The sequence below is a fragment of the Amaranthus tricolor genome, chromosome 9 (genome assembly GCF_026212465.1).
Source record: "Amaranthus tricolor cultivar Red isolate AtriRed21 chromosome 9, ASM2621246v1, whole genome shotgun sequence".
NCBI classification, from domain to species: domain Eukaryota; kingdom Viridiplantae; phylum Streptophyta; class Magnoliopsida; order Caryophyllales; family Amaranthaceae; genus Amaranthus; species Amaranthus tricolor.
In genome coordinates, this window is record NC_080055.1 from 24158678 (window position 1) to 24182306 (window position 23629).

The 23629-nt window shown below is 33.5% G+C and overlaps 2 protein-coding genes across 3 annotated transcripts; both read right to left on the reverse strand.

Moving 5' to 3' along the window:
- Window positions 1-97: 97 nt before the first annotated feature.
- LOC130824407 (alpha/beta hydrolase domain-containing protein WAV2-like) lies at window positions 98-8753 on the reverse strand. The gene is made up of 8 exons (XM_057689408.1): window positions 8267-8753; window positions 6667-6702; window positions 6454-6532; window positions 6240-6294; window positions 6035-6151; window positions 4424-4588; window positions 1906-2149; window positions 98-593 (listed from the first exon to the last, which is right to left on the reverse strand). The coding sequence occupies exons 1-8, from the start codon at window positions 8502-8504 to the stop codon at window positions 577-579; spliced, it is 951 nt and encodes a 316-aa protein (XP_057545391.1). The 5' UTR covers window positions 8505-8753; the 3' UTR covers window positions 98-576.
- Window positions 8754-11064: 2311 nt separating this feature from the next.
- Window positions 11065-21758, reverse strand: LOC130824408 (phospholipid:diacylglycerol acyltransferase 1-like). Of its 2 annotated transcripts, XR_009046715.1 has the most exons (8): window positions 20836-21757; window positions 17744-17966; window positions 16773-17056; window positions 15145-15472; window positions 13318-13577; window positions 12464-12955; window positions 12328-12389; window positions 11066-11524 (listed from the first exon to the last, which is right to left on the reverse strand). XR_009046715.1 is itself a non-coding variant. In XM_057689409.1 (7 exons), exons 1-6 carry the CDS (start codon window positions 21294-21296, stop codon window positions 12472-12474), a joined length of 2040 nt encoding a protein of 679 aa, XP_057545392.1. In that variant the 5' UTR covers window positions 21297-21758; the 3' UTR covers window positions 11065-11524; window positions 12464-12471. The 2 variants fall into 2 exon arrangements, 1 of the variants encoding a protein (XP_057545392.1); XM_057689409.1 differs by lacking the exon at window positions 12328-12389 and having other exon boundaries at window positions 11065-11524; window positions 20836-21758.
- Window positions 21759-23629: the final 1871 nt, after the last annotated feature.

The window sequence follows — 23629 nt, forward strand, 5'->3', positions numbered from 1 at the left end:
GTTCAGCCCGAGCACTAAAAGCTAACTACCAAAGAATAAAGATACCAAAGGCTTCAATTCTTTTGACCGATCGTAGTATCATAATTCATACACCAACAAGAGAAAATTCTTATCGAAATCTACTTAACGAAGCAAACAAGATCCCACACGACGATAACAACAATCCAGCATCTAAGTCTTGGTCAAGTTAAATTGTTACATACTTGATCAACATTGTAATGAGATCCTAAAATCCCAATCTACTAAAATCAAAGGATATTAATATTAGTATGAAGTTACACTAGCAATGGAAAAACAATGAGTTACTTCAGAGCAAAAACTATACATTGTATGTTTTGCGTCGTATCCCTTGCTTACGTTCTAGTTTCTAATACTGCACGAAGAACACGGGTTGCTCACCAAAATATTTGTCAGTAACCAATGTTCATTACACTTTCTCGCCATAAGTTCAAATATCGACACCAAGATTTGCAACCCTTAGCAAATAGTAGCTTTTACACGTTGATATATTGGGTAAAAGGAATTCCTGTCACGTGCCTGAAAGATTCATCTTCGACAATTTCTGGCGACAACTGCTTAACTAGATTGAGAATCTGTAGAAGAAATACAATGTCAATATGAAGAGCAAATCAGAGAAGTACACAACCACAAAGAAAGAGGGGGAGGAGAAACGAAGAGAGCGACTCCTTAGATGTGTAAATAAGTATTAGTGGATACGAAGCCTTCGATTCACATTTTTGGATAAACTACAGCAAGTTCAGGAGCTAGAGCTTAGAAAAAAAAACTTTTGTCATCAAAGCACGTGGGAGCAGGGAGCGGGAGAGGCAAAAACAAAACAACAAAAGAGCTTTCCAAATCAAGATAGAAATACTACTATCAACCAGCGCTACACAACTGACAGAATTTAAACACTCAGGGTACTACACATTACACAATGTCATAAGACAAGATACACAATGTCATAAGACAAGATAGTGGAAGAAAATACTTCAAAAAATTTTTGCTATGAATAAGAATTATTTGCGAATTACAACGTAAAGTTTATGTCATTTGCAAATTACAACCTTAATGTTTCTTTTTTGCGAATTACAACCTCCAAAGTATCAATATCTATAGCATTCATGCCAAATCAAAGGACTCCGACCATTTTAGCGGTCAGAATTTTCGGTTTAAGTGGTTGGAATACATTGATTTGGCCTGAATGCTGTAGACATTGATAATTTGATGGTTGTAGTTCACATTGAGTCTGAAATTCGTAAAAGGCCTAAACTTCAAAGCGTTAATTCGAAAATCATTCTACACACGATATATAATTAAACAATAGAGAATGGGAAGCTGAAGCAAAGCAAGAACAAGCTAGGATTATCTAACTACTGGAGAGAAGCCAATCAGACAGCTTGAAATGACTCATGTGGAAGCGATTCTCAGACACCCCAAAATGACTCATGCTAACGTGATACAGATCTAAGAACCCCTCCAAGTATCAAATAAGGTTTTCTTCTTGCAAGAAACTCTTAAATGCCTAGGAATGGTTCTGTAAATACTGATTTTGCATTAAAATGTCAATGCTTCGAGACCCGAAAACATGCAAATATAATGACTATAGTCCGATTACAAAAGATACCACTATTAGTAACTAATTAACATTGAAGTTGCTTCATTTGCAATAAAATAAACACTTAATTGTTAACGACACATTACTGTTGACAAAGAAACCAAGTAGATTGTTCACCCCATCTCAAAAAAAAAGAAGCTTGGCACAGGGAAGAAAGGATTTAGTTTAAACTATTTGGTCTTGTGGCTGAAAACATCAATTGTTCAATTAGAATGTCTTTGAATAACAATGATAAAGCAAACATGATGGAAAAACAATTATAAACATGTTTTGAGTTCAAGATCGATTACCACTGCTTCTGGAGTTAGACCCATCATGTTTTCTTCCAGAAACATGTTGTTCCATAAAGTGTTGAATTGTTCTCCAATAACGGTCTCCGCCAGTAAGCCACGTATCCATATGCATGCCAGAAGGAAATTCCACAAAATAGCATTGTTTATTATGTGCAGCTGCTTTGGCATATAGCATTTTCATATGAATAGGAGGAACCATCTCATCTTGCAATCCAGAGATAAAGAGGATAGGCTGTTTGATCTGAAGAAAGCATTCAACAATTTATTACCACAAAATAAAATAAAAAAAAAGAAATGGTAAAAAGTACATAAGGTAAGGGCAAAATGTTAAGCAAACAAAGATAAGGATACTCATGGGTTGGGTCTCAAAAGATCCATATCCGGACCATAAATTTTTTCTTGGACCCATATCCGTAGGGTCTAAAAAAGTTACCCTTATCCATATCCTTATGGTCTATAGGGGATATGGTCCGGATTCCGAAAATGGATCCAATATATTCTTTATTAATGTATAGGAAAAATTGAAAAGAAAACTCCCACCTTTGGGTGGTCCGCTTCTAAAACTCTTAGTTTTGGCGTTATTTTTGAAAACTCCGACCTTTTTTATTTATGTCCGTATTTTAAATATTAATGGAATATATTAAAACAACTCATTAAATACGTTTTTGAAATGGTGGGTGTTAGGACAACTCTTATGTACTCGAGTTATATTTTGATTGGGGAAATAGCAAATTAACCCCAACGGTTTAATGTGCAAATCCATCACAAACGTTTACAATGTAGTAAATAAGCCTCGATGGTTAATAAAATCATGCAATTTGATCTAATCATTCAATTATAATAAAAACACAAGATCAAAAACAATAGTAAATAATAACACTTACTTAAGTAGAATACATGAAATATAAAATGCAAAAAGCCCACAAACGCTCTTGGGACGTTCTTTTAATAGAATAATAATATATATGGAAGAAATTAGAAAAAAATATGTACTTATTTATTTTTAATTTTTTTTGATTACAGACACGACTCGATTAACGAAATCAAAATTAAAAAGATAAAAAAAACACATAATATATTTTGACACGTGATTTGGTGAAATTTCAAATTTTATGCTATGCTAGGTAACATAAAATTATTTATATGATTCAAAGTTTAAAATATTTTCTAGTTTACTACTTAAAATAAATTTATATCTTATTATGAACGACCCGAGTCATTCGTTAGCAAGATCCAGTATAAGATACAATATATATATATATATATATATATATATATATATATATATATATATATATATATACACACACACACACACACATATATATATATACATATATATATATATATATACAAACCTCCCATCAACCCTACAATACAATGCTTATTGTACATTGTATTCTAATAAGGGTAAAAAGTAATTTGGTTGTATTAGGAAAAATTAAAATTACACAATTTAATTTATTTTTGGGCTGATGTGATACACATCAGAAACATTTTGGGTTAATTTGCACATTTGTTTAAAACTTTTTGACTATTTTGCTCATTTTAAACGTTTGGGATTAACTTGCATGTTGGTTCAAACCTTTGGGGGTAATTAGCTACTTGCTCGTTCTGATTGGAGAAAAAAAAAAGAGGAAATGGAGGAATATGATTTTCTTTAATTGGATAGCAAAAGGGAAGGTGAGGGTAATCAAGGCAAGGAAATTGGAGTAAAGACTACATTGTGTATAAAACAAATCCTTCCAGCATGGAATAATTTGGAGGATGACAATACTCTTTCCACCCCTCCCTTTCCTGACTCCTACCTTCCCTTCATCCCCTTACTTTCCTTCCTTATTTGTCATCCAAACATATATGTGAGCTTTAATGTTAGACAAGGTCAGAGGACTTGAGCTTTTACTCTATGGTACATGGTCCTACATTGTACACAAATAAAAATAAGTAGTAATGTCAAAGAGAGAAACTATGAAATAGGATATGCAGGGGACAAAGGGCTAGGATTTCAAGGAAGAATTCCGAAGAGTTCAGAATCACATTGCAGCAACCAAGTAATATGAGTATACAAACTAGAATTATTTTTAGTCAACCCAATGAAAATTGATAGTGTCATCTTTGGTATTGTTGATTTGTTTCATGTAGCAGACCCTACATGATCGAAGTTGAGTCTTTGGTATTGTTGTAAACATGAAGATTGATTAAAGATGGCAGTACTCTTGATTTTATTCATAGAAATTGTCCAAAAAGATCTTCAGTTTCAGAAAACAAAAACATGTCAGGCTCCTGATATGAACATAACATAATTCCTGTCTAATGATGAGGACCATATTTTAATGACACATGTACGCATAGATGAGATCCATAGTTGGAGAGAGCAACAAACAAATCCCTTTAGCAGACAAAAGCAGCATATAAGAACCGACTCTAACACTAACAAAGACTCCACCAAATTCTCTATTCAGAAGGCAAGGAGCAAAAGTCAACTCAAGCATCGCAAATATGACATATAGCTTACCTGCCCAATAATATCAATGGTACTCCACGGGGATCGAACTAGAAAGTTCATAATCTTAAGACCTTTGGCAGTGCTTCCACCAATAACCCACTTCAAAAAAGGCAGTAAAACTCCAGCCATGTCCAAAATTGATGTGAATGTATTTTCCAGAATTAAGGCAGAAATCTGAAATGAACATGTTGGAGTAAATAAATAATGTAACATCACGTCTTATAAGCAAAAGACTACATGGTGAAGCAGAGTAAATTCACATGAAGAAGTCCAATCACAAAAAAATAAAGCTACAAAAGAAGATATTTTGGATAAAAAATACTCCCTCCTATTCTTCTTACTTGTCTCATTTACTTTTTGATTACTATTCACTAATTACTCTTAATTTCTATTTTATTTTTAATCTATAAGTTAAAATATAGTTAAGTGAGATCTTGTTCATTCGTCTCAATGCAAAGATTATTAATATCAAATTTTCATAATTTTTAATTATATACAATTAGAGATATTAAGGGTTAAAATGGTGCCTCTGCAAGTGTGAAAAAGGTAAATGGGACAAATAATCTCCAAACTCACAATGCATCGAATTCAAATCACATATTAAGTAACGGAATTTTGCGGTTCGGTAAGCTTGAAGACCGTTATAAAGCAATGTTGTGTAACCGAACCCCTTCATTTTTATTATATGGTCTCAAGTGTAGAGAGAACTTAACTTTTTCAAGTAGCAAGGCTTGTTGAGTGACACATTGCATCACATCAGGTGGATTAAAAAGGTTTTCAAAATAATTTTTGCTGGCTGCATCAAGGGTTATCTCATCTATATGATATTACGATAACTGCATCACTGTCATTACCGCATCATGACTGATCTACATTTTTGCACTATGAGTGTGACTAAATTTGTGGAGTGAGCAAACGGCCAGCACACAATGACAAGTGATACTAAAGTAGAGCCAGTTCGTACCTAGGCTCATTGTTGTTTTTCAGTGTTGATGTGTGCTACAAAAGGGTTGAAGCCAAGCCAAGAAAGGTAATTTGCTCAAATCGTAGAGGGGACATGACTGCTTACAAAGGGCAACAAAGATAAAGAGTGGTGTACTCAGAGGGGAAGGAGTATCAAAAACGAGTAAGAAAGCATAACAAAATGACTGATACAAAGTTCATCTTGTAAAGAATGACCTAGCTATATGCGATATATCAAACTGTGATGAAGGAAGTCAAGGATACATTGAGGGACTCAAGGACTCAAAGGCAAATGGCAACACACAAACCCAACATTGGTAGACTAAGCCAGCGGATGGAGGCACTCAGTCAACCACGGCTGAGGCAAAGGAAGAGATCTAAGGCAGATAGGCAACATTTACGGATGACATGGCCTAACCCAAGATACCCAGAACGGGAGTTACCCGGCCGTTGGAAGGTATGGATCAAACATTCCCAAACACGGGTGCTATGCAAGAGAAAAGGAGAGAGAAACAAAATCTAGGAAAGCAAATAAACCAAGTCATCTTAGCAAAACAGAGCAAAATCTCCCAAAAGGCCAACATCCATCGTCAAAGTCTAAGAGAGTCAAAGAAGTTTTAGAAAATACGCATATTGTAAGGAATATGTAACTCAAACCTTCTCTGGATTGTTCTTGGTGAGAGCAGCTCCAACAGCACCACCCAGTGACCTTCCAAAGACAATAATCTGGGATGTGTCTATATCAGTCCTCTGCATTAGGTGATCCAACGCAGCCTAAAAAAATAAATCTTCATCAAGGAATACAACTTGATAAAATGACAAAAATTCAAAGCGGGACAGCCTATTAGATAAAGCAGCAAACCTGAGCATCCATGGTGATTCCATGTTGAGAAGGATAGCCATCACTAGCACCATAACTGTGAATCACAATCAAGCATCACATTCATCAGTAAGAGAGACAGTGTATTTGCACATGCTCACAGTCAGAGTGGGTGGATGTGTGAGTTTTTTTAGCTATTTGCCAACTAACACATCTGAAAGTGTCACAGAAGATACTAGCAACCAAAGTCACATACCCTCTGTAAGACAACATGAAAACATTACACTGCAACTTCTGTAGCATAATCCGAACCATTTCAAGCCGGTGAGCAATATCTACGCAAAATGAAAGTTAAGGCATTTCAACAATAGCAACACAATCAAAGAGATACAATACATGACGACTAAGCTCTACCACTTCTCATGCTTGTCACATGAACTAATATAAAATGGAGATAATACAAGGATACTTCCAGCATTTTCTTGAAAGAACATTATAGTTGGACCTGAAGAACAAGACAAACGTCAATTTAATATTTGTAGACAATAATTTGTAAAAAGCAAAATATAACATTTAATTATAGTTGGTGACACGTTTTAGAACTGCCAGTGCTCATTTCCACTAATCAATTCCTCAAACCCCATTGTCATCAACTCATCACTATATAAAATGAGGATCATTTTGTTTTCACTAAAGCCTAAACATATTCACTCTTTGAAGACCTAGCCAAAAAATAGATTAACACCCTTCTTTAGTTAAAAAAAAGGTGGGCATATAAGCTGTAGAAGTTCATAGGATCTGATTACAAGGAATGTAGCAACTCATTAGCTAAATGTTACACAGAATATATGCAATTGAGGTGCAAAGCTTGGGGTGAAGGCATATTACAATTTACAATACAACGCAGAAGCAGATTTCTGGATATCAAACAAAACCAAGAGAAAAGGTAAGTAGTCCAATCAAAGAGTAAACTGAGTAGCTCTCTTTGAATATCAAATGAACAGATACACACAGCTAAAAGTCTTGAGCAGAAGAGAATGTTCACACAAGTGATCAACATGTAACAAGGAAAAGCTTCCTTCACATCCCAGACTAGAAAAAAGGGGCAAATATCAATCCTCAAGGTACCATGCCAAATCAGTTATTGTCACAGAACTGGATTCAGGGATCTCAATAGTTTCGACCCTAAACATCATAGGACTATGCTAGGCTTTCTCCATTCCTCTCTTTTACAGCTTCACCAGTTAAGTATTATGCTTTGTTTAGATTGAAGGAATTGAAGGAAAAGAAAGGTGAAGGAAATGGGGGATGGATTGTCTTCCATTTACATAACAAATAAGGAGGGGGGATAGAGGGCATGAATTAGAAAGAATGACATCCTTCACATTTTGTAAGAAACAAATTTTTCCTCCATGTGAGAGATTTAGAAGGAAAAGTCATTGAACTTCACTCCACTTTCTCCTTTCCCCTTTCATTACCTTCCCTTTGTTTCAATCTTCTTTTTGTATCTAAACACACTCTTAATGCAAATCAAATTAGCAGAATATACATAAGTTTTCCTTAATCCATATTCATTGGGCTTAAACATCTTCATTTCACATTAAATCTAACATATCATGCTTAATCCGTCTGCAATTTTATTTGAATCATATTCCAAAAACGATATCAATCAAACACAAGCAAACATAAAAAGATGTTCCACCCAAAAGAATGGAAACCCTAAATCCAAGTAATAGCCAAAGTATACACAATTTTAGAAACGAGTAGGCAAAACAACAAAATTAACCAATCTTAACAAGTAGTAAACCAGGTCAACACATGAAATTTCTTACTATCTCCCAGAAATCACCGCCACATTTATCAATTCAATCCGTTACCAAACCCCGAAATTCCATTAATATTGTCAGGAATCTTCCCCCCCAAAAAAAACAGATTGCATCAAAGTAAGCACAGCAACATCAAAATTGGCAAATACCCATAAAACACTAATTCATAAAAATTAAACCCTAAAAAATAAAAATTCAAAAAACAGAACAAATTCTACACATCATAAGAAAGTAAGAGAGGACCTCGGCAGTCAGGAAGAAGCTTGATGAACCAAGCATGAAGTTTAACACCGTCTGAAGATCTGAGCCAAACATCTTCATAAATAAGTCGCAAACGAGCTGGATTTATCGGGTACGACTTCGTAAGACCAGGCAAGACTGGTACATAGACAAGACGATCTTGGAAAGCTACCAATAAAGCCATTCCTGCAACTACAATTCCTCCAACGCCATACAATAATGCATTCACGTACGACACCATTAACGCTTATCTTAGGAAAAATGATGAAGCTCAGAGAATTCCGATTTTCGATTTGGTTGCTTTTTGTTTCAGAGTTCTAAGTTCTCACCTTGTTGGAGCTGTAAAGACATGCTTTGGCATTCTGGAAACCCAAATTTAAAAGCCTGAGTTTGAACTTTGATGTCCTACCCTTTACTATTATTCTATTTTTTGTTCCTTTCTTTCTTAAATCTTACTCTTAATCTTGTGGCTTCATTATGTTCTCATGATTTTTGCGTCTATGACAATAGAGTGCTATTAGGTTGTACAATCTCAAAATAACAAATTTATATTTTTATAAGTTGTATTAATTGGAATTTAATTCATGTATGAAATGTGTATTTATCATTTATGTAAAAATTAATATATTTGTTTATCGATTTTTAGTCTCAGTTGAAGCTGTAAAACATGGGTTTGATTTTCGATTTCCTCTCAATTAGTCTCACCCTACCATGTACTCAACAAAAAGAAGTTGGTAAAACTAATTCTCTGCAAAAATAGTTTTATAGCATGGGTGATTTTGAGCACGTGTAAGATATTCAATTGTAAAGAACTTTTAAAATTAAAAGCTTTAAATATCAATTTATACTATTATTTTATAAATTATTACTTTTATTTTTATATAATTAATCGCTTTCATCATTAAATTTAAAATATATAAGAGGAGTTGAGCGTTAAAAATTATTGCATAATTTTTTGTCTACCCCTATTTCAAAGCAATAATTTTTTTATGAGGTACTATCTACCATGTGAGTTGGGACATATACAAATATTATAAGAGTAAAATGTTATTGTCTATTGGATATGTTTAAAACATGTATGTATATGTATGAGTTCATATATAAAATATAATCTAAATCTTAGTTCTATTTTACTTGAATTCAAATATTCAACCACCATTGCTTAAAGGGTGCTTTAAAAGAGAGATAGAAGTGTTGACAATGATGAATCTAGAATGTTAGTTCAACAATCATGGTTTGGACTTTGTATATCCATGAGGAGTATCATACTCGTCTAAACATTGTTTTTCCACGAGATTTGCTACATATATTTTTTTTTTACTTACATTTTTAATTACCTTTTATATATTTCACTTTTTTTTTCATTTACATATTTTTTTACATTCTTTATAAATCACCTTCCTATTTAAATTTTTTCCTTTTTTTTCTTGATATTTACAAAAATTATACTCATGACTAAAATAAGAGTCAAATGAGTTCTGAAATTATATGAAAATATTCCTCAAAGCACGCGGTTTCACATCTTGTTCATTAAGACTCTTAAAATAAGTGAATAATTTAGAATAGGAAATATGGGGTAGTGGTGTTATGAATTATTTTAAGTCATGTGGACTCCAAGAGAATACTAGTTTTGAATGTTTCTCTAAATGTACATTAACCAAGCTCAAGGAAATTGAGTATATACTACCATTTATAAGCGTCTAATATATTAATGTGTGAGTGTAGAGATATATATAAATTTGTTTTTAATGTGATGCATGTATAGTTGTATACATTATCCTAATATGCAACAACATTATATATTTTGTGAATAAATATTATATAATATAAATCACATCTAAAATATTAATTTTTTGGACGGTAAATTAAAATTCTGCTAGAATAAAAATATTAATTTAAGATAAATATTTTTTCCTGTAATTACTTTTAACTATTTTAGAAATAATTTCTGTCAGTTTGATCATATAAAATTTTGATATATTTTTTTTAACAAATAATATTTATTAACACTTGTGTTAAAGAAGAAAAAAAAGCATGTGATGATTATAATCTTTACCCAAATTGATTTTTTTTACCAATCAAATGGCTTTTATCAATTAAATACATCAAATTCTAATTTTGGTATATATATAAATGTTGTAAACTTGTAATAGTTTCATAAAAATATTTTAATTATTTGTTTAACAAAGATAAATAGACTGTGGGATAATGTGTGTCAAGTAATATCAATCCTCAACTGAATTTCTCCATGTGTCAATGATCTTAGAGAATGACATTTTTTTCCTACATTTTTTTAATATTTATTTATTATTTAGGAGTATTATTTATATATATATAATAATAATAATTATTATTATTATTGTAATTGTTGTTGTACTTTCAATTGCACACCATCCTCGCAATGGATAGTAACCTAGTGTCTTATATCAAGAAAGAGCTTAGAGATGATGAAGTATGTGAGCTAAGTAGCGTCTTAATTGATCACGGAATTAAATGTTGTTTTAGTTATTATCACTTTCTTTAGATAAACGACTTTTCACATAGTTTTCTCATTATCTAAAAAATCATCTTGGGTGGGCAAATTGATTAAGCATAAGCCTAATCAACATGAGCAAAATCCAAAATCCATCGGTAGTTTTATTTTCAGCAATTATACTTAAAAAATGAATTTATTACAAAATAAATAATAAATGAGTTTATTTTCAACGGATCGAGTTAAAGAATCAACGATTTCACCTAAAAATAAAGTAAAAGAAATTTTGTCACAATTTCAAACTTTTGAGAGAATAATTATGAATAGAGTCTAAATTGTTTATCATTGATAAATATATTTGCAGAATAGTGTGATCAATTCCAAGTGAAATCTCAATCCCCATAATTTATTTACAATGTTAATATCCTGAAAGAAGATACTGATTACAAACCCGATTTCACAAATTTGCCATTCTAAAACGAAAAGGTTGAAATCCAAGAATGCCAAATCATATAATGTAAATTAACATCCAAAAGCAAAATTTATATCTATGAAAAATGAGTTATGTACATAAATGAACATCAAAAATTCCAGCAGTTACAACATAACACGAAGAGCACAAGCACAACAACATTCCTTGCATAATCTGGACGATGATCTTCTAGGAAAGCTTACTATCTCACCGTGTTAGAAGGCTGTAAATACAAGTGCAAGCTACCGATCCTATTTATTATGAATCAGCAAATCCGTACAGAAATCGTAGAGGGAGACTTTAGTAAACACCAGCACTGTAACAAAGAAAGAAAATCGAATATCAAACCATACGTCTGGGGTAACAAATACAAAATGTCGAGGGGCAAGTAACTTCAGCTGACAAGCAAAAAATAACATTATGGTATCACCAGTCCCTTAATACTCACTACGACTAGTGCTTATGCCTTTCTTTCGGGTTGGAACTTAACCCGACAAGGAATTTCCCTACCTTAGGACCGTTAATAGTTACGGCCGCCATTCACTGTCTGGCACTGGGCAGGCGTCAACAGATTCGGTAGTAGAGCCAATGGATGTTGGCACAAGCCTCAATAGTCAAATATCAACTAAAATTAGTCTTGAGCCCCAATACTACCCAATCCAAGCACTATTCGGCCAGTTCGACTAAAATTAGGTCACAACAAGCCTAATGCCCATGGACACTAATGTTTTGGAGTGGTGACGGTTCACGATCATCATCTCCAACGAAGTTTTATAATAGACGGTTTAGAAGATACTAATAGATGATGACAATGGTACCGACTATCAACTTATATGAAGCTTTTGTAAGGAAAATCTCATATCAATGTCCATGGTAACAGAACTTCATCAATTCATCTCCATACATGTCTTTTTTTTTTCCCATTAAATTTTAAACCATCTCCAACAGAGTAATGGAGCTGTGAAAATTCGTGAGCAAAACGAGATATCTGAAAGTGCGCAAGCAAATTACCACGGACATGAGCATGGAAATTTTGAACGACATTGAAAGCAAATCAATAACATGATGTAATAGATACGGGCATGGAACTTTCTGTAAAAGTGGTAAATAATTATATACCATATTTGCAGAGCTGATGCCTGTCATCTAGTGTAGTTCCATTTTCCGAAAAAATCTTAAACCTAAATTTTACAACAGATAAACAACTCAGGCTCGTTCTTGGAATTTAGAAAGGATAAAATGATAGTGTACTGACCTTTTCGGCTATAGCTTCAAGTCAATCCTCTCAGACCACTCGAGAATGTCAGAATATACACGATTACCGCCCAAATCATCTCCTGTAGCCCCTGCTGCTACCCGAATAATGTCCTCAATTAGCGCAAAATTACCCATTATATCAACATGTGCACCGCTTTGTGTGCCTCTACCCTCTAATAGATTAGCCGGGGGGGCATGATCATACTCCCTTATAAATGTCCGCATTCCGGAGGGGTTGAACCGAGTTATTCCATTCCAACCTTTTGCAAACATAAAACCGGCACTTAAAACAGGAACTGTTTCATCTCCGTTGACATTGTAAACCCCGCCCTTAAGACAAGAGCACTCATGTCCACCGTCAGCTAATGTATCGATTTGAAACGGAATGTAGCAATCTGCAGTTGTGCTCAGCTTGTAAATATAGGCTCTCTCGGTGGGGATTCCAACCCCATATAAAGAAAAGATCTCCATCTCAGGAGCATTCGGCAATCTGCATGCAACGCCAAAAATAAATCATAAACACAATTTACATACCAAATGGCCAACCATTTAAAAAGCAAAAAAAAAAAATAAAAAATAGAATAATAAACTTAAATTATAATATAAAGATTGATTAATTGTGAAATCCAAATGATGTTTGCTATCAAGAGTCGATCGAAGGAAACCTCTTTGTTATTATATGGGTAAGGTTGCGTACAGTTGACCCCATCCCCCAAAAAAACTACATTGATTACTTCAGTTTTGGAATCAAGTCTACTTGGTGATTGAATTCAAAATCAATTTTAAGAGCTTGATTACCGTAGAGATAAAGTAAACATGAGTACATCAAACAAACAAGTTATCTTTACACACCTAGTTTCTAATGGATTAGACCAATATTTATAATGATTGTATTTTGGATCATCCAAATCATCGGCTATGCCATATGAGTAATGTACATCACCACGCTTCATCATTTTGGGAGCTACATAATGAAGTAGATCTAATATTGATCCAGCTGTGTACACTTTATAATCTGCAACGGCTTTAATGCCAGAAATTCCCATATCATGATACTCCGTCCACACATCCTGACAGGTTGCATTAGCAAGATTATTGCCTTTGGTTGCATCCTGTATGGCAACAAAGAATAATAAGATGAATGTGCCAAAGACATTAGAGCATGAAGTGCATCTATGCATGACTGAAGTGATAATTGATAGGGAGGGGGATAGACTATAGCAGCAAACAGTAAGTTTTAGACCCATCTCTAAATGCCAATTTCCATGTTAGTTGAAAGTTGTTCTTTACCCACACAATATTAAGGCATCACTTTCCATTGTCTTCATTGATCAACGATAGTTTTATACAAGTTACAAGCGAGGAGGTCGCATTTCGGTCACAAAACGGCCTTCACAAGTCAATGCAGATAGTTTTGAAGTTGTCTTGGCTTATAAAGCTCAAAAACCATTCAACATGGTCACAAAATGATTATCATACGATACATTGCACTATACTTGCAAGATCGGACATGCTTTGCATATTTTCTAAAACATCATTGATCATACAAGCTGCATTTAGTGAAATTTCCTAGTATCACACCACAGAGAAGCCCTAGCTTATGGCTTAATTCCACCAAAGTGGCTAAAATTCTACTGAAGTTTTGCTGATAAGACACTCCTAAATTTGCAATAAGCAAAAAGAAGCACTTTCTTTCTCAATGACACTCCTAAATAAAGCAATACGAAAAACCACCTGCATATTTGTTCTCAATGTCACCATTCATACATCGCGTCCAAGAAACAACTAATGAAAGGTTGATAAATGTAAATTGATTTGAGCAAGAAATGTATTATTCCCTAAAGTCTCCAATTTCACCCATTAATCTAAAACTAATGACAAGAAACTTGAATCGAAGTCGTTAAAGAATACCGCTAAGAATTTCTTAATCATCACTTTCATGTTTTTATGATAGAAGTATATCATACTGGTTTCAGTGAAGTCTATTGCATCAATCACAAGCAGAATCTGCTCAAGATTGTTTTCTTGACTTCCCTCATTCTGCCACCCAGCACCCACCCTTCCATTCAATGCCTAAACATATTCTCCCTTTGTCCCTCTCAATTTGCACCTCTTTTCATTTTAGTTTTTGTCCTACTCATTTTGCAACCTTTCCTTTTTTGGCAATGACCCCACTTTCTTTCTTTAAATCACATCCATAAACTTATTTTCTCTCTCCATCTTAACCACTCATTTCTATCATCCACTTGTTTTTTTGTCTTATTCTCCAACACAATTTCACTTTCCACTAAATTTCATCCAAAATAATTTGGGTGCATTCTCATAGGGACAGAAGGAGTACAAAGAAACATTGAATCAATTACAAAGCTGGAAAGAAATGATAGTGTGTGTGTAAGAATACGTTGACCAGCTAACATGGCCTCTTTGCAGTTACAGTAGTTTCCATGCATCCTCAACACCGCCATGAACCTGTCCTAGCTTTGTTAGAAATTTTGTGTCAATAATAAGGTACGGTGGACAAAAATCACAATCAGATATAAATCATAGATATAAAGATATGTTAACAAGTTTACTGGCGAACCAAGAGTGCGTGACTGTACCAGTAAAATAATGAATCAATCAAGTGAACTTTTTTGACGCAAGGGAGAATGTCACCAGAAAGAAAGGTAGAAAGATTACCCTGAAGTCTATCCTCTCAATCTCTGAAGAAGGAGCCTCAGCTACACCTTTTCCAAAGGATATAATTCTTCCATAATTCACACCTTTTCCAGATGATTCCGAGCATCCATTAGGATTCTTTCCAACTGTATCAGTATCATTATTCTTCTGCTTCTTCAAAGGACACTTGTATCCATTTTCAGGTGACCAATCAAGATTACCCCAGATGGTGTCCCCACCTTTTGGAATCATTGACATGGTTGTATCCCATGTACGAGTCATCCTCATTACATGTTGTAGGGTTTGAAGACCAAAGTAATCCTTATCCAAAAATGAAGGCGCAACAGACCTGTTTCAAGACAAGTCATTTACCATAATCAGATATGCTGCATCTACTTTTTATCCACAAGAGCTTATGTAAGAAGAGCCAATACCAAATACAAGGAATCCATCAACTAAGTGACCTTATTTTTGCACTATACTTGTATTGCAATTATGGACCATATAAGAATATTTAAGTTATATGGCCTTGAGCCTGGTATCAAAACAAGGTGCCCTCAGTTTGATTGATGGACAACTTCGCATTTACATCCAAGCTATAAAAACCATCTCCTCACTAGCTCTTCGCTAGTACATTTCTCAAAGGGAGTTGTGAAAGATGAAATTTCTCAATAGATTCTATTGTTATTGTTTTCCTTTTGAAGTTAAACCACCAAATGATTCTTCCCAATTCGATTGACCTCTTAGAGTAATTGAGTTTGATATTGATGACTAATAAATTGATATCAATAAAGTACCTCCTTTGGGTACAGGATAATATTTCATTTTTCATTTCATCTTTTCTGTAGTCCTTTACATTCACTTTTTGTACTTTTCAGAAGACATATTATCAATCATGATGATCGGTTGAGTGAACTACATTCACAATGCTTACACACATAATTGCAACTTAGAAAGCTAATGTAAGTATATTTTATTACTTATAAAAATATGCATGGTTCTTTTAAATATAATAAATTTATGTGAAAAGGCACAAAAATTTAGATATATATTCATCATAGATATCTTCATAATTCACAATACTCTATTTCAAGTAAAAAAGAGGATTTGAAATATCTATATTTCTATTAACACTATTAAGAAAATGGTTCACTAAAAATGACCGTAAAACCACAAAAGAAATGATAGAAAAAAGAAACTACTTTTGATACATAAAGAAACTTAAATCTTTAATAAACAAAAAAAAAATGTTGCAAAGCCTTGATGAACATCAACGTTTAATAATTTTACACATCTTATGTATCTAAATAATTTTAAGGAGATAATTGTGCAATTTGACTAGGTAATATTATAAATAGATATGGAAAATACCATTAATTTTTAAATTATGAGAATTGATCCAAGTTTCTCCTACAATACAAGTATAAATTTAAAATTATGAGATTTGTTTTCTCTACATTGCAGAGACTAGTGTAGACTTTTCCAATCACCTAAAGATTTTCACAAGCAAAAGTATTGTTTTTCCTAGTAATAATTCTATATAGTAATTTATTTGTTCATTTGCGTGCTTTTTCTGTTCTATAATAATTTTACTACCTAGGAACACATAGATGCCGGATATAAATTAGAGGGGGAATGGGGAAAATGACCTGGCTACAGCAATATCCTTGGCTTCTGCTGAGAATAGTCCAGAAACGGCTTTGGGTACACCTAGAAATGGTCCACCAATATTCATTACCGCTTTGATATGCTTAGCACACCAATCAGATCCACCTCCACCACCCATTGGTGCTGGTGCCTCAACCCATTTCATAAAGTGTAAAAAATACAGAGCCCCCATAGAATGTGGAATGACAACCACCTTGTTCCCTCCATTTGTAGCAACCATAAGTTCTATATTACTTTTCATTCTGCTAAGAGTTTGGTCCCTCACCTATATTTCATCAAAAGAAACAATCATAATAAGACAAACAAGAATGAGTATAATAAGGAGGTTTTACGGATAAAAAAGTAGAGAAGATGAAAAAAAAAAATAATTTCATGCAACATTTAGAGCTAATTTGGTATTACAATAAGCAAGAGTACAAGGGCACGTAGTCTCGTAACAGAATAAAATGGAAGTTCAATATCAAACCAATATAAGACGAAGAGCATAACATTTTGAAATCCGCAAGGAATAGGACTTTTTCAAACCAAAATTTGTTATCATATAAACATTTATTAATACTCCATAAGATGAGAACTTAGAATTTTATGCACCGCCACTTTCCATGAATAGGACATTTATATGACTCCACCTATAAGCTTCATCTCGTATCAAATGTGAGCATCCATTTTCAATCGCAACTTGCATTTACTTTTGAATCTCTTATTTTCTTTATTGAAAGCTCGTTATAAAACTTCATTGGACTCAACACTTTAATGAAGTAACAATATTCTAGTTCTCCAAGTGGGTGTGGATTTCTCAAGATGATACACTTGCCAAGCCCAAATTTTAGCACTCATAACTTGTTAGTTAGCATGCCATAAATAAAAAAGTAATGTTAACCAAAACTAAAGTTCATGAAATTGAATCACTTGTTCCAGAATTGGAGTAGATCGTAATTACCAAGATACATACCTCAGTGTTCTGAAATGCAATTCTCCAATCATATGCAGCCATATACATTGTTTTCTCTTCATACCCTATTCGAGCCAAATTAGCTATCAAAACAGCCCAAACAAAATAACCAGGTGCAAAATAATCAGCAGCCACAAGACCAGAGACAGGTCTAACCCTTACACCAGACGGGTCCAATCCAGTTTCATTATCCAAAGACATGTGCTCAACCCAACAAAGCGGTCTGCAAAAAGAAATTTGTTTACAAGAAACATTAAAATAGCATTAAGGACTCTAACAAAAACCATAAATTTATTGCAAAACATCAACCATTTAAGAACTGCAAAATTATCAAGGAAAGCATAGCTGCTTCAACGGAACTGATTAATAGAATAACGGAAAAGTTCAACCACAGGTTATAGCAGCTTGAAATTTTCTTTTGGGATGTTATGAAGGGGCATCAAAGATGATATGAAGAACAAGTCTCAAATAAAGTTGCTCGTGAACTTGGAAAATAGGCAATTAGTCTATACTAAAACCCAATAGACATGAAGAATTTCCACAAAAAGTTCATGTGCATGAAGAAGTTCAAAACTCATATTTGACTTAAGTTATCAATGCTTTTATTAATTTGTTGTCTGTTAATTATTGTGCATGAAGATGTGCTACTAATATTTTGAGTTGTTTCTCGAGTATTTTACTTTAAATCACCCCATATCCAAACTGAATTTTATCAAACTTGAAACTGTCGAATAAGATTCCAAATGAAATAATCACATATAATAGGAGTATGATCTAAAATCGAGCCAAATTAGTAATTAACCGTCTCGTAAATAAAGGGGATTTAAGTAACAACTTGAACTCTATCAACTAGACTTGTTTTTGAATCCAAACAAGTACAACACCAAAAGTGAGAACTAACCGAGCTCATTCCTAATTGAACTAACCCGAGTTAAAACAACAAATGCAAAACAACAAGTTTCTTAACCGGCCATGACCCACGGCACTATAACTGTAAACGACTTTTGGCCAAACCGACTTCAAATTCGACCCAACATTGTACCAATCCAAACCTCAATCAAACTGAATTATAACTGAATGCACAACTCTATTTACTTGTTACGTTTACTTAGAATAACTAATAAATAGTTCAGATAGCACCATTTAAAAGTCATTATCTATGACTTACCCATCCTCGATCGATTTTTATTTTATTTCTTTCACTAGACAATGGAAGTAAATTTCCAGAATAAAGTCAAAATTCCAGCACTTAATCTTATCTACAACCCCTTTTATACCTTTTCATTTTCTCAAGTTTTTCCCCATCTACTCTCCTTTCTTTTAAAATACATAACTTAATTTGAGATTATTATAGCTAACCCAGAAAAGCATAGAATGTAATCTGTAAGCAACAATTGAATAATTTTCAAGTCGGTCATTTAAATTTTTGGTAAAATAATAGTGTTCTTTTTCATTCCTCTACTAAAATGAAATAACAATAGTGACCTCTTAACTACCATTCTCAACACAATGATGTTCCGGGTTCTTCAAGAACTTTAGAAACATTATGTGGGTAGAAAGAACGAGCTTGCAATACTTCAATGATGACAAACAAGTTCATCCACCACTTGTAAGCTTGTGGCCGAGGTTATCATCTGAGATTATGTATACTCAAAATCAATCATTTGCTAGTAAACATACGCATTTTCCCCTTATATTATTGATGCTTGAAAACACGCAGAAGCTAGAAAGTAGAAACACTCCCAAAAACAAACTATACATAGCTTGCCTATAGTTTTAACTAGAAAGAGAATAACGTCACACTAATGTTATCCAATTCAGCCCTCAAAGCCAAGTTTGATCTTCGCTAAATTGTTAACTCCACATACTATAAACTCAATAAGACAACAAATTGCTCGAATTTTCAGTGACTTGCTATACCCCTGTAAAGACACTTTGTGCCAATGAAATTGCACGTATTTTCTATTTTAGTTTGTCACACTAACTTTGCAGTTGCACCCATTACTTTTTTGGCAATTTTTCTCACACCCTTTTTTTTTTAATCTCAATCACAAACTTATTCTTTCTCTTCATCTTAACTACTAATTTCTTCCATCCAGTTATCTTTTATCTTATTCTCCAACTACAAATTTATCACCACTACAAAAGAGGGGTGTGATTCCATGGGGACCGAGAATGTAAGCTATAGCTAGTCACAAATAGCTTCTACAACAAGTTGGTAGCAAAGGAAAAATCAATGTGGTACACACAAATATTAAGCAAATCAAACAGCTATAACTACTTTTCCTAGCTCAGTTATTCTCCCACACAATACAAATATGCAAGCAGTTACAATACAAAAAAAAAAATCTCACTAAAAGTACTTACTCAATTTAGAAAAATAAGAATCCTCTAAAGAAACACAAACTCCAAAAGTCACTTTCCAAACAATCCAACTACTAAAACTTCCCTCTAATGCTATAAAATGAATTTCACAACATGTGCACCATCAATCCTCAAACTTAAATACCAAAAACATTTCCAATCACAAACAATTCAAATACTCAAACTCAAATCCAAATCACAAGTACTATACTAACAATAGAGCAAATTTATCAATGATAAAAAGATAACCCACCAATTATAACACATTTGAAATAAAAAACCACATATTATCTACCAAAAAAGCTAGAATCATGGGTTGACCAAGTGGTCAAAGCTTTCCTTTTTACCCGTAAAGAACCAACTCAACCAAAAGCTTAAACCGATGGTTGAGACCTCATAATATGTGATATACTCTAACATGCCCCCTCACACGAGAGCCCCTAGTGTTAGAAATGTGGATGCCACACAGGCCCTCTTCGAGTCCTCGTACCTGGTGTTGAATATTCCAATTTCGATGAGGTGTGGTTAAGATTTGAAACCAACTCAACCATAAGATTAAGCTAAAGAGTGAGGCCCATAATATGTTATATATGCTTACATCACCATTGTGACAAGAACAACCAAAAAAAGCAATAAAAACAAAGCTATCAAAATTAAAGCTCAAAAGAATAAAAAGAGATGAACCCAAATGAAATTACAAGAAAACGAAGAGAGAAAAATAGAATTACCTTTTATACAATTCACCAAAAGTACCACCCCAAAGTCTTTTCCTAAACAAACCTTCAGCACATTGATGACCTTCCCAAAGCTCAAGACCACCAGTAACAATACCAGGTATAAAAACAACAGGATGTTTAACTTTTAAACCTTGTTTATGTAATTTAACACCAGGAGGATCAGGTAAAGGCCCAGTTATTGCTTCTGTTACAAACTGAGGAAATGAAGCTGGCATTGCATTGTATAAAAATAGTAAAAACCACCATGAACAACATATGCAACCCACAAACCAACAACAACTATCAACACAAGACCACTTCTTCTTAACCTTTCTTATTTGAATTTCTTCTCCTTCTTCTTTTAATCTTCTCTTTTTGTTCTCTTCTTCTTCTGAATCTTCTTTTTTTTCTTTCTCGATGTTTCTAGAATCATCCTTCAGAGATGCACCCTTCCTCCGCCGTAGAAACGGCATCGTTTTTACCGCCTCCCCCCTCTCGAAATTGATTTTTTTGTGTAATTTTAAAAAAAACCCACAAAATGTAATGTATTTTTGCAAATTTGGGAAATTTTTCTAGGATTTGAAGATGGTTTCTTCGCCGATGGAAATGGATGACAATTTGTTCTTCGGTTCTTTCTCTTTCGAATTATTTATTATTATTACTATTTATTATAGGAAAAGAGAAAAGAGAACCACGTGGACCCACGCCTTGACTTACAGCAAATAGAAATTGGACACGTGTAAAAAGTAGAGGTGTTCTGGAAGGAGCTTACAACAATGGAAGATTTGTGAGCTCATGGATTCAATGGTGGCTGGCGCAGATTGTTTGAGAATTGACTCTTACTTTGTAGGGAATAGAGATGCAACTTTTTAGTGCAACTCATGAAAGCTTGGTTTTGTCGGGAAGGTCATTCTAAATTCATTGGAGCTATTATTGTAATGTGTATTACTCCTTCATTTAATTCATATATTGGATGCGTCTTACGATAGACTTCCATTGAATTCCTAGGAGACATTTTGAAAGTGAATTTTCTAAATATACTAATTTAAGTGAGTCATCATCATCACCATACTCAGTGTATTCCGTTTATAGAAAACTATAATCAAGATTTGACGAGGAAAGAAAAACGAAAACTCATACCCTTAAAAGAGAATGCAATCAAAAAGTCTCTGGACTCGAAAAAGATCAAAAGATACCAATTAATTTATAAAATAACAGTAATTCAAGCGAGTATTTTAGCGTATTTGTAAAGTCTTAATTTTTCATTTAAAATAATATAATATAAAATAATTGAAAGTGGGTATTTTAAATAGGAAAGTGATACTCCTATTAAATTTAGTAGTATCTTAAGCGATTATCATCATCATCCTATTCAGGAAATCTCGCTTATAGAAAAACTCTGGACAGGGTCTGGAGAGAGAAGGATGGCGGCAACTCATACCTAAAAAGAGAGCGCGACCAAAGGAGTCCCCCAGCTTAAGAAAGATAAAGAGATGTAACTACACGAGAAAGATAAATTAAATGCCTATAAATAAAATAAATAAGTAAAACTAACTACAAAATAAAAGAAAACAAAAAAAAACTAATAATAAAAGAAACGAGAGAAGCAAGAGGACAAGAACATCAAAAGGTAATCTAAGAGGATATCAGTAGTCTAAAACATAGATATGGCGCCTCAATTACTCCTATCCCTAGTCAGGCCCTCAGAGAGGATTAACTCATACAAATCAATTTTTATTTGCTCATCCCAAGTTTTCCTGGGTCTTCCTCGACTCCTCTTACCCTCTACTATAATGCTTTCTACCCTCCTCACAGAGGCGTCGAAAGTCTTTTTTTGCACATGTACAAATCACCTTAATCTATTTTCGCGTATTTTTTCAGAAATATGAGATACCTCTAATTTGTCTCTAAACTTTTAATTTCTAATTCAATTCATCAATGTGTGTCCAAATATCCACGTTAGTGATGATTTGTGAAATTCATTTCATCATTTCATTTGGCTACGAGAAAGTGCACTTTTCTAGAGGAGATGAGTTTAGAGCCTTCTTTCTCTTTATATTCTTCCTAATCCATAGCCTAGTAAGTTCTAATGCTCTATTAAAAAAAATAATTGCTTTCACTTTTTATTCTCCTTTTGGTTTATAAGAATATTTTCTGAAATTAGTACCAAAAAATTATTTTTTTTTAGTCAAACTAGATAATTTCTATAAGAATATTTTTTTAGTCAGATTTAATGGGTCTAGTATTCTTCATGGATCCTAAATAGATCTTAAATTAATTATTCATATCTTATCGTTTCTACATTTTAAATGTTTCATCTGTAACAAAAGACATTTATAGATTGTATACAAGTCCAAATATTACATAATAGGTTAGACCAAATTAAAATTAATATTAGATTATGTAGTGGGTCAGATCTCGCACGGGCTTAGCGGGTCCGTCTAGGGCAAATAAGGATCTTAAACTAGTCCTTAAAGCGGGCTTGGGTTAATTATTTTCAGACCCATACCCCCATTTTTGGACTCGAATCCAGATTCGTGGGGTCCTAAAAAATTATATCAAAACTTTAAAATTTAGGGTGAGTCTAGAGCGGATCAAATAAGATTTTGGACTCATAGCTATTTGACCATTACTAATAATGAGAATCAAAATCCTATCAAAAAGTTAAAACTTTAAAAGGGAAAGTTTTATATAACTAGACTAATCTAATATTCTCAAAATTTAAATATATTGAAGGAATTATAAGGTCAAATTTTATTATTTTCATACCTTATGTAGAACGGTAGAAGTGGCGAAAGCAAAGTAG